Genomic DNA, 13,476 nt, shown 5'->3' with positions numbered 1-13,476 from the left:
TTTTGTTTTGGTTTTTTGGAGGGGCAATGAGGGTTAAGTGAATTGCCCAGGGTTGCACATCTAGTAAGTGTCAAGTGTCTGAGGCTGGATTTGAAAGAGGAGCTGGGAGGAAGGGCAGGAAGGAGAAGGGAGCATCTGGGTTGCTTTGCAGGGAAGCCAGGGAAACTGAGGAGGGACAGAATTACAGATGGGGGGGGGGCGGGGAGGGAGGAGTGCAGACTGAGCCTCAGCAAGCATGAAAGGACATCTCCCAGGAGTTCAAAGCAAAGATCTCTGTCCCTTCTGAGGGAGGCCACAAAGTTCCTGGAGGCCAGTGGCCCCAGGCACCATCTCCCACAAAGTCCCAAGGAGCAAACTGAGCTCGGGCCATTTCCTGAAAGGCTTCGGGTATTTGAACTCAGGTCCTCCTGAATCCAGGGCCAATGCTTTATCCGCTGTGCCACCTAGCTGCCCCTTATTGTCTGTACTATACAATACAAAGTCCTCTCTCTCTGGCATTTAAGCCTTAATGTCCGTTTTATAGGGACTCTGGCCTTGGACCCAGGTGGGCCTGATTCTAAGCTCATGCTCTTTCTGCGTGTGGTTGTCCGTGTCTCTACATTCTCTGCTCCAGGGCAAATGCCCTGGATTTCTTCGGTTCCATAGAGCTTTGGCCCTGGAGGATCGGATTTCATTTTCATCTCCACTCCCTCCCTTACTCACAAGCCCCAACTCTGCAGAGGAGGGATCAGAGTCACAAGGAATGCCCCCCCCCCAAGGGGAATTCCAGGAAGCCCCTTGACAACATCCACTCAGGCTGCTTCTCCCTAACGACCTCCAGGAGGCAGAGACAGCCTGTCTATCCACATCGGGCCAGCCTGAACTGCTGGAAAGTTTTTCTTGAGCCTCCATTGGCCTCCTTGTAACTTTCACCTACTGGGCCTAGTTCTGCCCTCTGGGGCCAAGCTGACTGAGCCTGTTCTTTCTTCTCTTGGACACCACTTCAAACAGCTGAGGATGGTTATAGCAGCCTCCCTTCCTGCCCCCTACCCTTTAAGTCCTTTTTTCTCTAAACACCCTCTGGACACCTTTAACCCAACACTACACGACACATTTCCAAGTCCCCAGATCCTCTGGGTCACCCTCCCCAGAATGAGCTCCAGCTTATCCTCTTGAACTGAAGACAATCAATCAATGGGCAACATTTATTAAGCCCCTACTGTTTGCCGGTGCCGGAAAACACTCTAGAGGTGGCCTAACCAGTATAAGTGCCCTCACTCTGGGCATGCTTCTGTTTAGGTAGAATACACTTGTATCGATACAGCTTTCTTGGCTCTTCTGTCCCAGCATCAGGGACAAGTCTCAGCTCTGTCCATAAGCAGCTGCTTGGCTTTGAGAGAGCCACTGACTCCTCTGGGCTACTCATATGAATGAATGATACAGCAACAGCCAGAAACCCTCTGTCACCTTTGCTCCCGTGTTCCTACTGCTCGGAGGTTACTGGGGGAAAAGAAAAGGCTGACGTCTCCCAAAATATTCTGAGAAGCAGCATCCGCAGCAGCAAGCCTAACTGGAAATAACCCATGTGGGCTGTGATTCAGAAACAGCTGAACGTGTAGTGGAGAAGGAGGGCAAGGGAGCATATCGTGAATCAAAAGGAAGGAAGAATACAGAAAACAGAGAGAAGGAAGGTCGTGGAGATTTGGATGAAGCAGCTCAGAGCAAAGATGGCCAAATGATTATAGCATATGACAAGTGATCACATTGTTTTCTTTTTTTCAAGTTTTTTTTTTTTTCCTCCTTGCAGGGCAATGAGGGTTAAGTGACTTGCCCAGGGTCACAGAGCAAGTGTCAAGTGTCTGAGGCCGGATTTGAACTCAGGTTCTCCTGAATCCAGGTCCACTGCTTTTTCAACTGCGCCACCTAGCTGCCCCACTTTGTTTTCTTATTATTTACTATAATATGTTATAAATTATTACACAAATATTATCAAATGTAAATAATATGTGTGCAGCAGCAGCAATGGCAGGATCAAGAAATATATACAGAAAAAGAAAAAAAAGAAAATTCAAAAGGAGGCATGGGAATAGAGAGAAGTTTGTCCCTACTTTTCAGAAGCTAAATTATATTTTTGCAAATTCTCCAACCCCCCAAAAGTATTTACTTGGCACAATAAAAAAGGGAGAAGGGACTTCTGCATTTGAAATGGCTGGATATTTGTTTTTTAAGGGATAAGGTGTCCAGGAGGGGCAACCAGGATTCTAAAATGCACAGTCTGCCATATGTGACATGACTGGATGAAACAGGTGTTTTAGGCTGGAGAAGGCTAGGGAAATGATGGGCAGCTTCAGGTATGTGAAGAGCTAGGATGCCAAAGAATGAACCCTTCCCCTGCTGGTCCCCAGGGGGCAGGAGCCCTCTGGTATCAACAGCAGCAGTCCCAAAGAAGCCCACCACAGTCCCTGCCTACTTGAGACCTTGGGCAAATTCCTTCGCTTCTCTAAAAAGGGGAATGATTGGGTCCAGCTTCCAGGATTAATGTGAGGCTAATGTCATGCCTCATGGCAAACAGAAATTGGTATCATGGTGGGTGCCCTTCTCAAGGCTTTCCCCAAGCACCTGAACGTCCAATGGTGGCATGGACTCAGACCCTCTTGGTGGCTTGCCTCCCATGCCAGGGCCAGCCAATCAACCAATGGTGCCTCTCATCTCCCTAAGGCCCATACCACACAAGTATCCCCTGACAGGGTTCCCTGGGCTGCCAACAAGCATAACACAAATACAGGCAAGGAGTGTGATTCAGTGGAAGGAGAGACAGATGGCTCTAGGGGCAGAGGACCTGGGTTCAAATCCTGCTTCTGATGTTTGCCATCAGTGTGACCTGGAGCGAGTCACCTGGATCTCTGAGCCAAAGGACTTTCATCTATTCAACAAGGAAGGCTGAGCCCTGTGAGATCCCTTGTATCTCTAAACTATCAAGGTTTTATCGGTTATTTTCAGGATAGGAGAAGGATGGAGGAAGGCTGAGAGATCATTTCTGTAACATCTGCCCTGCTACACGGTCACCACACCTTCTCTAAAACGGATTATCCAAGGAGGACCAAAGAGACAGATGCTGGGCACATGGCTGCACTGCTGGTGGAGCTGAGGAGCGGGACAGCCATTCTGGGAAGCCATTTGGACCCGTGCTCTCCCGCTGCCTCAAAACCCCAGAGCCTCTGCTTTGTCCTCGCCAGGACCTCCAAACTCTTCACTATGGATCTGTGTTCTATACTTGGACCTGGGCCCTTAAGGAGTGACTCTGTCATCCCACCCCCACCATGCGATAAACTCCTTATCACCTCTGGGAGCACAGAGGAAATCCTCTTTAGATGTCCAAGTCCTTCTCAACCTTTCCAGTCTCATTAGGCCTTCCACTTCTCCACACATTGGGCTCCTTACTGTGCATCTCCCGACTCCAGGCATTTGCATTAGCTGTTTCCTCTGCCTAGAATTCTCTACCTCCTGCCTGCCTTCTTTCCTTCCCTCCCTCCCTCTTTTCCTCCTTCCTTCCTTACTTCCTTCCTTCCCTCCTTCCTCCCTTTTCCTCCTTCCTTCCTCCCCCCTTAATTACCTTCAGTATATCCCTTCTAGATCTTTTAGTACATAATTGTGCATTGTTTCCCCCATTAAGACTGTAAGCTCCCTGAGGGCAGGGGCTGGTTTTGTTTTGTTTTTTGCTTTCCTTGGTTCCCTCCTGGTCAGTACAATGCTTGGCACAGAAGAGTTACTTCATAGATGATTTCTGCCTGCCTGCCTAAGCTCAGAACGTCACTAAACCATGCACACCCTTGGGCCCAGCAATACCACTCTGAGGCCTGTAGCCCCAAAGAGAGCAGCTCTCTTGGTTGCGGCAAAGAGAAGGAAACCCAGTAAGAGGGCACCATGGGGAGTGGCTGAGCTAAGTATGGCACGCGAAAGGACAGTTTCAGGGGAAATTTGGAAGACTCCGTGAAACGATACAAAGTCAAGTCATCAGAAGCAGGCAAAGAATCCGTAAAATAAAAATAAGAAACTGGGCAATGCTAAAATCCAGTGGCCTGAATGAAGGTGAAGTAGCTGCTCATCTCCTGTCAAGAGGGGATGGAATTCAAATGCAGGAGGAGATGTGAATCTCTGGACATGGCCAACGAGAGGATCTGCTTTGCTGATTTGTTATGAAGGTGGCATTCTCCATTTTGGGGAGAGCTGTTGTTGTTATTGTCCTATTTTATGTGTGTGTGTGTGAATATGGAAAGGGGGGAGAATAAATGATTGTTAATTGGTGGGGGGGGGAAGGGGGGGATGCAGAGGAGAGCTCTTAACCTAGAGTCAGGAAGATCTGAATTCAAATCTTGCCTCAAACAATTACTATCTATATGGCTGTAGGCAAGTCACCTAATGTCCCTGCCTTAGTTTCCCCATCTGTAAAATGAAAGGGTTGGATTCGATGATGACTACGCGCTACATCTCTAAGGCTGATTTCCTCAGTGAGAGAGAAAGGACCTGGACTCCAATTCTAAATGTGAAGGAGGAAAAAAAGAACTTCTCTATCCAGCTAGGTGAGGATGACGTCCAATGAGAATTCCGCAAGCCCAGGAAGGGAGAAGGCTGGCCAAGATGTGGGAGAGGCTGCAAGCTGCCCCATAGCTCCTGGCCCAGCTGTCCTGACGGCTGTCCCCTCCCCCGGCAGCTTTTCCTCCCTCATCATTCCTAAGCATTCTTTCACTTACTCTTTTTAGAAACAGCAAAATTGAAGAGCATTAGCTCCAGAGAGCCTTCTGGAGACAGGCTGCTTTTTCAGGTCTTCTGACCTGAAGGCATCTCCTAAGGACGATACCACTTGGGGACTGATAGGAAACACAGTAAAGGGAGAACCAATGCTTTGACACCAAATGATTGCCATTATGAGATAGAAATGAGGAAGAGGAAGAAGAGAGAGGAAGGGGAGGAAGGGGAGGAAAAAGGGGAGGAGGAAGAGGAGAGGAAGGGGAGGAGGAAGAAAAGGAGGAGGAGGATCATCTCTCAAGGTTCATACAGCAGCTACTGTAAATATTGGTCCTTCTCTTTTCAGGGTTGACTCACCCACCTTACGCCCACTGACGGAGATGCTGTCCAAGGTCTTTTAAACTGGGGAGCCTAAGTCAAGCATTTCCAGGCTGCTGGGATACAATGCACAGACCTGGGTGAGGGAAGCTGCATGGCAGCGGGTCTAGTGGACCACATGCTGTCTTTGGAGTCTGAGGACCTGGGATCAAATTCTGCTTTTACCACTTTACTAGCTGGGCCTCTTGGCTTTCTCCTTTGTAAAATAAGAGGGCTGAAGGCAGTCTTGCCTAGCTCTAAATCCCATACCAGCTGGGTGACCCTGGACAAGTCATTTAACTTCTGCCTGCTTCAGTTTCCCCATCTATAAAATGGGGATAATAAGAGCACCTACCTCCCAGAGCTGTTGTGAGGATCAAATGAGATAGGAATTGTAAAGTGCTCAGCAGAACCTGGCACTTAGTAAGTACCATATAAATATTAGTGATGATGATGATAATTTACCATTGCCTTTCCTTAGGCAACTTAAAAAACTACAGGTCACATTATTTCTTTTCTTTTCCTTTTCCCTCTCTTTCTTTTTTTTTTTTTTTTTGCGGGGCAATGAGGGTTAAGTGACTTGCCCAGGGTCACACAGCTAGTAAGTTGTCAAGTGTCTGAGGTCAGATTTGAACACAGGTCCTCCTGAATCCAGAACCAGTGCTTTATCCACTGTGCCACCTAGCTGCCCCCACATTATTTCTTTAAAATGAGACTTACCTGCAAACTTGTAGATGGTAGAAATGATCAAACTTGGCATTTTAGCATCAAGATATTCTCTCTTACTCAAAGATGGAAAACCCTCATGACAAGAAATGTTAATAAGGGTCTTATCGCTGGCAAGCCTTGCCATTCAATGGATTATTTATATAAATCCCAACTAATCAATTCAGCCTGCTCCTGACCAGGGGGCCCCTGCTGCCTCTTTTGCCCAGAGACCCCTAGGAAAGGTCCAGGGTGGCCGGCAAAAAGCATTGACAAAGAGGGGACAGGGATGATGAAACGCAATTCACCCAACGTTTTCAAGCCTCTTGCTGTGTGCCAGGCATCATGCTAGGCAGGAACCGGGGTTACAGGGTACAAAGCCCAAATGGTCCCTGCCCTCAAGGAGTTAACATTCTACAGGCTAATATTTGGTGGTGGTAGTGGTGGTAATGATGACAATCTACATGCATATACTGTTGCAAATTGTCAGATATACATCATTTCATTTGATCCTCATGATGATCTTGGGAGGCAGGTACCAAACCACATGCATTATTATCATTCCCATTTTACAGCTGATGAAACAGATTCATAGGAGTTAGGTGACCTACCCGGGGTCACACATCTAAGAAGTGGGGGACATGGAACTCAAATGCAGGTCTCCTGACTCCAAGGGCAACACTCAATCCACTCAGAAAAATGGAATGCAAAGGGGAGGGGGGGGGGGGCCGGGGTAGAGAGAGAAAGAGAGAGAGGCAGGGTAGCTAGGTGGTGCAGTGGATAGAGCACCGGCCCTGGAGTCAGGAGGACCTGAGTTTAAATCCGGCCTCAGACACTTAACACTTACTAACTGTGTGACCCTGGGCAAGTCACTTAACCCCAATTGCCTCACCAAAAAAAAAAAAAAAAAGAGGTGACAGCTGGAATGTTTGGTTGGACTGCAGCCATGAAGGAGAGTAAGATGCAAGAAGACAGGAAAGATAGGAGGAGCCCAGGTTATGGGAAGCTTTAGAATATCAAACATAGGAGTTTACTTCATCCAAGAGGGTGACAATGTCAGACCCAAACTTTAGGAAAGTCACTTTGAGAATGGACTGGAGTGGGGAGAAGACACAAGGGATGTGAGAGACTATTTACTGCATTGGTCTGAGGGAGAGGACTGAGCTAGGGTGATGGTTGGGTGAGTGTCGAGAAAAGGATATATATCCAAGAGATGGGGAGAAAGAAATTACAAAATTTGGCAACCTGTGACCCTGGCCAAGTCACTTAACACTGCTTGCCTCAATTTCCTCATCTGTAAAATGAGCTGGAGAAGGAAATGGCAAAGCACTCCAAGTATCTTTGCCAAGAAAACCCCAAATGGGGTCATGCAGAGCCAGACATGATTGAAAGGACTCAACATCAGAGATTGCCTCACCAAAAAAAAGAGAGAGAGAGAGAGGAGAGAGAGAGGGAGGCGAGAGTGGGGGAGGGGTGGAGAGGAAAGGAAGGGAGAAAGAGAAAGGAGAGGAAGGGAGGGGAAAAGAGATGGGGGAGTAGAAATAAAAGGAAGGGAGGGCAGGGGAGAGGAAAAGAGAAGGTGGGGAAAGAGAGGAAAGGAAAAGAGAAGGAGGGAGGGGAGGGAAAAAGAGAAAGGAATGAAGGGAGAAGAAAAGAGAAAGGATGGGAGAGGAAAGGAGGGAAGAAGAGAAGGAAAAGAAGGGGAAGGTGGGTTGGGGGGTGGGGAGAAAAGAGAAAGGAAGGGGAAGAGAAGCTGAAGGGAGGGGAAAACAGGAAAGCTAAACAACCCACCAAGGGCTGCCTTGGCAATCCCACTCACCAGCACAAGAATCACAGACGCTGGAACTACCAGGACTTCCAACGACCATTCTGTCCACCCCCCTGCCTCCAGACCCAGACGAGGCTGGGGCTCCTCCTGGGGCTCAGAGGGCTGCTCTCATCCATCCCTGTCTAAGGTCTCCAAGGAAGCCATCAATCATTGTGGCACCACCACAGAGGGACAGATCCCTGGGTGTCCCCAGGCACTGCGAACTCTAATTGTGCCTGGGGAACATCCCAGATTCCATATCTTCTGCAAGAACTGGGAAGGCCATGAGAGGAGAGATGCTCAGCCATCTTAACAACCCACTCCCCAAATCATGTTTCACTGAACTTTAAATCTTGGTGAACTGTCCTGGAAAACTAAGGCAATATTCCCTTCATGAAGGGCAATGGGGACCTCACTGTCTAATATAAACCAATATCCCTAAAATGCAACAGCACCATGCAGGGGAAAGAACTCTGGGTTTGGAGTCAAAGGTCCTGGGTTCAAATCCCAGCTCTGGGTGACCTTGGCTGAATCACTTAATCCTCCTGGGCTCTGGGTTTCTTTATCTGTAAAATAGGATGGGCCAGCAAGTGTGGCATGGTGAAGAGCACCCTCCATTGGTTTCCCCAGATAGAGGACCAAGGTTCAAATCCTAGCTCTGTCACTTTCCTTCCATGGCAATGGGTAAGTTCCGGGGCTGGCCTAGATGGTCGCTGAAATGTCAAGAAACCCACTTAAGTTCTGACTCAATTTGGGGACGGGGTGTGAGAACAGACCCAGTCCCCCATTCACAGGGAAGGGTGAGCTTGCTGTGGCAAGAGACACCGAGCCGGCTCAGTGAATCACACCCAAGGCCAACAATTAAGCCAAAACTGACAGCGGGCACTCCCAGGGTGACCTGGAGACCAGCAGGGAGAAGCAGGTCCATGCATCGGGAAGGAATGTGGAGATCCTATCCCTGGGAAGCCGGCACACCCCCGAACCACTGAGCAGCCTCTCCCTGACACCAAAGGCAGCTGGTGTCCTGAAATTCTACAGCAAATCCTATTTCTGTTCGAGTTTTTTCTAGCAAGTGAGACCAAGACCAGAACGAGAAAGCCAGATTTCTCTGAGGCTGATCTGAGAGGAGACAAGGGGCTGTTAGGTCACCACCACAGTGTATGGGTGATGGAGCTAGCCAGGAATGCCGTCCTTGTCCAGCAGAGAGTGTTCCTTTGGGTTAGTCAGGGCCTTTGTGGTGCTGATATGGATGTAGATGTCAGGATAGACTCACAAAAAATGTGACCTCCAACCCCAATGACCACAATAATTCAGAACACAGGGACTGGGACTTGGAAGGCCTGGGTTCCAATTCCAACTCAGCTACTTAGTACCAGCATCACCGTCAGAAAGTCACTCCACCGTCCCCAGCCTCAGTTTCCTCAAACATAAGCAATCTAAATCCTTTCCAGCCTTCAATCTGGGTCCCTGGGATGACAAGTCACCCAGTAAGGGCAGTGTGGCAGGGCAGAAAGACACGAGGTCCTACTCGAGACAATATGTGACCTTGAGCTAAACAGTATCTGGGCCTCAGTTTCCCCATCTGTATGTTATGAGCCCAGAGTACCCCAGAAGTTCTCTGGGGTACATCAAAGAACCTTCTCCTTGAGAAACTAAACCAAAGGACAGACAAGCCTAGAGAGATAAATGGAACCAGATCTGACTGAGCTAGCTCCAAGACCCCCACCCTTCATTCTAGTCTCCCTCAACCCTGGGTCGATAAGATTAGGTGTGGCTGCTTCCTTTGTGTCCTGAGGAGATGGCTTGGGATCTGCAGCCACCCCTCACCCAACTCCTCCAGCCACCACCCGTGGGGGATAGTCCTCCACCCCTCACCCAATTCCCCCAGTCACCACCAGTGGGGGATAGTCCTTCCTCACTAAGGGAACTTTCCAGTCAGATGGTCACCCCCATCAGTCCTCTATAAAAGTACCCACCAGTCTTCTGCTCTAGGAGATTGGTATCTCAGAGCCACGCTCTGTGTCATGCCTTCTCCCCATGAGAAGTCCAAGGACTTCTTTCATGGTTTCCCGTCCCTTCCCCTTCCTCTAAATAAACTACCATCTTATTCTAACTGCTTTTGTGTGCAAGAGGGTGTAATTCTTTAAAGAGGAATTCCTAAGGACCCCAAACCCCTTATCCCATTCTCCCCATGACATTTATAAACGAGGGGAAGGGGAGGGGCCAGGCTGTGGTCAGAGGTCCTGGGTTGAGAATCCTGGCCTTCGCGTCAACTCCCTGTATGACCTTGGGCAATTCACTTCCTTGTCTAAGAAGCTCCCAGCCTGAGTCACCTCAGGCTTTCTGACCTGACCTCCCCGGCCTGGGTGCCTCATCTATAAAACGAGGGGGAGGGACTCGCTGGACCTGTCTAGGGCTCAGTTTCCTCATTCATAAAGGAAGAAGCTGGACACTGATAACCCCTTCCCTTCCGGATCTAAAACTAAGGCCAGAGGACCCCTGCCAACGCCCCTCCCGGCCCTAAATCGATGACCCTATGACCGTGTAACCCCTCAGGTCCCTTCCAGATCTAAGTCTGAGGCTCGATGACCAGGGGACCCCGCCCCACCCCCCAAGGTCCCTGACCCGGGGCAGACCCCTTCAAGTGCCAGGCCTCAGTTTCCCCTGCCTCGGCTCCCAGAGGCCCCGCCTGCCCCCGGCGGGGTCCGTCGGCCTTCGTTGGTCAAAGTCACGGGAAACCCCGCCCCCCGCCGCGGGGGGCTCGCCACTCACCGCTCAGGTAGTTGGTCCACTTGTAGAGCACCCCCTCCATGGTGCCGGACTCCCGGGGCCCATCCACCCGCTGCCGCCGCCGCCGCTCTCAGGCGCCCCGCAGCAGCCGCCGCCGCCGCCGCTGCCCCGGGCCACAAGGACTCCCGAGAGGCCGCAGGGCCATCGCCCGCCTGGAGCGGCCCGCACGGCAAGGAGGGCGTGGGCCGGGCCGGAGCCGGGGCCGGGGCCGCCCTTGGGAGCCGGGTTGCGGGGCTGCCCGGGCTCCCTCCCGAACGCTCCGAGCGGGGCAAATCGGCACAGCGCGTGGCCCGGCCCGGTCCGGCGGCCAATGAGCGCGCGCCGCGCGCGGGACAATGTATCAATGTTCCAAAAGTGTAGCGAGTTCCCGGGCGAGCCCGGCCGCCTGCGGCGTCCGCGGAGGCAGCAGCGGCAGCAGCGGCGGCGGCAGCGGCAGTAGCAGCGACAGAAGCAGCAGTAGCAGCAGCTCCAGCTCCGACTCCGGCTCCGGCTCCGGCTCCGGCTCCAGCTCCGGCCGCTGCCGCCGCCGGCCGGCTCCCTGCAACCTGGGGAGGCCGGCCCAGGACTGAGCACGCTCGCACATGCCCAGTGCAGCCTCCCGGCCCGGCGCCGCTGCCGGGAGCTGCGCGATCCACTTCGGGTTTTCGTCCCGACTCGGCCCGTGGCAGGAGGGGGCTAGCGGAGGTACGGCCTGCCAACCTCCTCTGGGCGGGCGATCCGCCTGGCAGTGCCCGAGGAACAAGCAGGCGCGCACATCAGCTCACCTGAGGAGCGGGCATCAACCCGTCTCCTGAGGTGCGGCCCCTACGGGGACCCTTGGGGGCCGGGGAGGGGGGGGGGGGAAGAGGGGAGGCTGATCTTGCAGACAACCGGCCACATTGAGAGACGCTTTAAAGTTAGCCAAGCTCTGCGAGCACGTGGCCGCACCCCCATTTTCAGGATCTCATAGACCGAAGGCTCTTCGGAAGTCATCCCCGGGGCTTCTAGATGCGGACCTGGGAGAGACCATCCCGGCAAACCCCTCATCTTACAGATGAGGCCCCGGAAGCCCCAGGACGTGGCCCATTAGCAGAACGGTATTCCAACCTAGTTCCTCCGGGCTTCAAAAACAAACAAGTCCCCACTAGTGCGAACAAGGAATTCTGTGAAACGACACTAGGAATTCGAAATTACAATTATGTGAACATTGCGCCTCAGCCCAATAGTGACAATTCGTTTATGCAAAAGTTTCCTGGATTAGGATTTGGGGGGAACCTGAGAGACAGTCGAGTCCCACCGCCTCATTTGCAAAAAACAAAAACCCCGAGCCCCGGAAAAAACGTGAAAAAAGTGCTTGCTGTCTTTAGGGTCAGTCTTTCCTTTCTTAGTTGTCCCCTTCGGTGACCTTGGACAAGTCCCTTAACTTTAGCAATCTTCTCCGTAAAATGACAGTGTTGGACCAGCTAATTTTGAGGTCTTTTTCCGGCTCTGAAATTTTGATTTGCATGGCTCCTAAGTGTTCGGACAGCGAGGACGACATTTATCTTAAAATCCTCTCTTAAGAAAAGCAGGCTCAGTTTGCCCCAGTTTATCCGGGAGAGTAGCAACCATCATATTAATTAATCCAGAACACTTAGTACATTTAAATGCCTGTTATTTCTATAGATAAGGAACGTAAACGGGGGGGGGGGGGGGGGGGGGGAGAGGGAGGCGTAGATAGAACACTGGAAGGGAAAGAAAGAACTTTGAGTTTGGGGTCAAAGATGAATGATCCGTAGGAAGAAAATAAGCCCATATTATGTTATCTGTACAGTGTGCCACATCTAATGCTTTTGCCTGAAAGTTCGCAGAGAGTTACAAACTGTAATTAGACAAGCCTCTTTGAACCGCAGGGTTTTTTCAATCTGTAAAATGATCAGGTAAGTTTCTACACTCCTTCCCACACCTCCCCCCCCCCAATAAAAAAATAAACAATAAAAACCATGACTCTATCATAAGACGGATGTGCATCTGGGTTTGGACAAATTTCTCCCTTAAGAACACTGCAACTATTTCCCTCCAACTTACAATTAGAGAGAGCATCCGGCACCTCTCTACCTCTTAAGGTTGGTGTGAAGTTCAAATGATGGGATCTTTCGATATAAAATGCTTTGTGAAATTAAAATTGCTAAATGAAGTCAGTGATGATGACAAGGATGTTGGAAGGCAGGAATTGCCTCCCTTTTGTCTTGGAATCCACAGCACCACGGCTGGCATATAGCGTTCTTACTCTTGTTGTTCAGTCCTATCAGGCTCTTTGTGACCCGGATGTACCACAGCACACTGTTCTGGTGTCATATCTGTTAGCATTTTAATACTGTCCTGGGGTTTTCTTGGCAAAGATCCTGCAGTGGTTGGCCATTTCCTCCTTTCGGCAGGTCACCTTTTGTTAGAACTCTCCACTATGACCTGTCCATCCTGGGTAGCTAGCTGCACAGCCTAGCTCATAGTTTCCTTGAACTCCCAAAGCCCCTCCACCATAACAAAGCAGTGACCCAGGAGGGGCATATAGTAGACACTATAAATGCTTTATTATTCTTTACCATCAGCACCATTACTCTACTTAGAGTAGCAGTTTGTCAGAAATCTAGAGTATTTTTTGGAAAATTTGTATATTTAATTTTTTCATTTTATACACACATATATACACACACATACATACCTTCATACATTCTTTTTTTTTTTAATGTTGAGTTCCAAATTCTCTCCTTCCCCTGCCCCGTGTTTGAGAAGGGAAGCAATTTAATATACTTGGGCTGCTAGGTGTCCAAGTGCATAGAGTGCTGGGCCTAGAGTAGGAAGACTCATTTTCCTGAGTTAAATCTGGCCTAAGACTCTTACTAGCTGTATGACCCTGGGCAAGTCACTTCACCTTGTTTGCCTCAGTTTCTTCATCTCTCAAATGAGATGGAGAAGAGAATTGCAAACCACTGCAGTATCTTTGCCAAAAAGACATCAAAAAGAGTTGGCCATGATTGAACAACAAGAACATACTTGTCCACTAAAGCAAAATATATTTCCATGTTAGCCATGTTGAGAAAGGAAACAGACCAAAAGGAAAATGAGAATGTAAA

At 50.1% G+C, this 13,476-nt stretch overlaps 1 protein-coding gene across 4 annotated transcripts in view; it reads right to left on the bottom strand.

Moving 5' to 3' along the window:
* The window catches only part of PLEKHA8 (pleckstrin homology domain containing A8), a 44,821-nt gene extending 33,952 nt beyond the window's left edge, over window positions 1-10,869 (bottom strand). For all 4 annotated transcript variants that reach the window (XM_043967916.1, XM_043967919.1, XM_043967918.1 and 1 more), the window contains exon 1: window positions 10,367-10,869. In XM_043967916.1, coding sequence (XP_043823851.1) covers window positions 10,367-10,406 — 40 coding nt within the window. In that variant the 5' untranslated portion in view covers window positions 10,407-10,869. The remainder of the gene's footprint in view (window positions 1-10,366) is intronic.
* Between the last annotated feature and the right edge of the window lie 2,607 nt (window positions 10,870-13,476).

The sequence above is a fragment of the Dromiciops gliroides genome, chromosome 5 (assembly GCF_019393635.1).
Source record: "Dromiciops gliroides isolate mDroGli1 chromosome 5, mDroGli1.pri, whole genome shotgun sequence".
Classification (NCBI taxonomy): Eukaryota; Metazoa; Chordata; class Mammalia; order Microbiotheria; family Microbiotheriidae; genus Dromiciops; species Dromiciops gliroides.
This window is presented reverse-complemented; position numbering and strand designations above follow the sequence as displayed.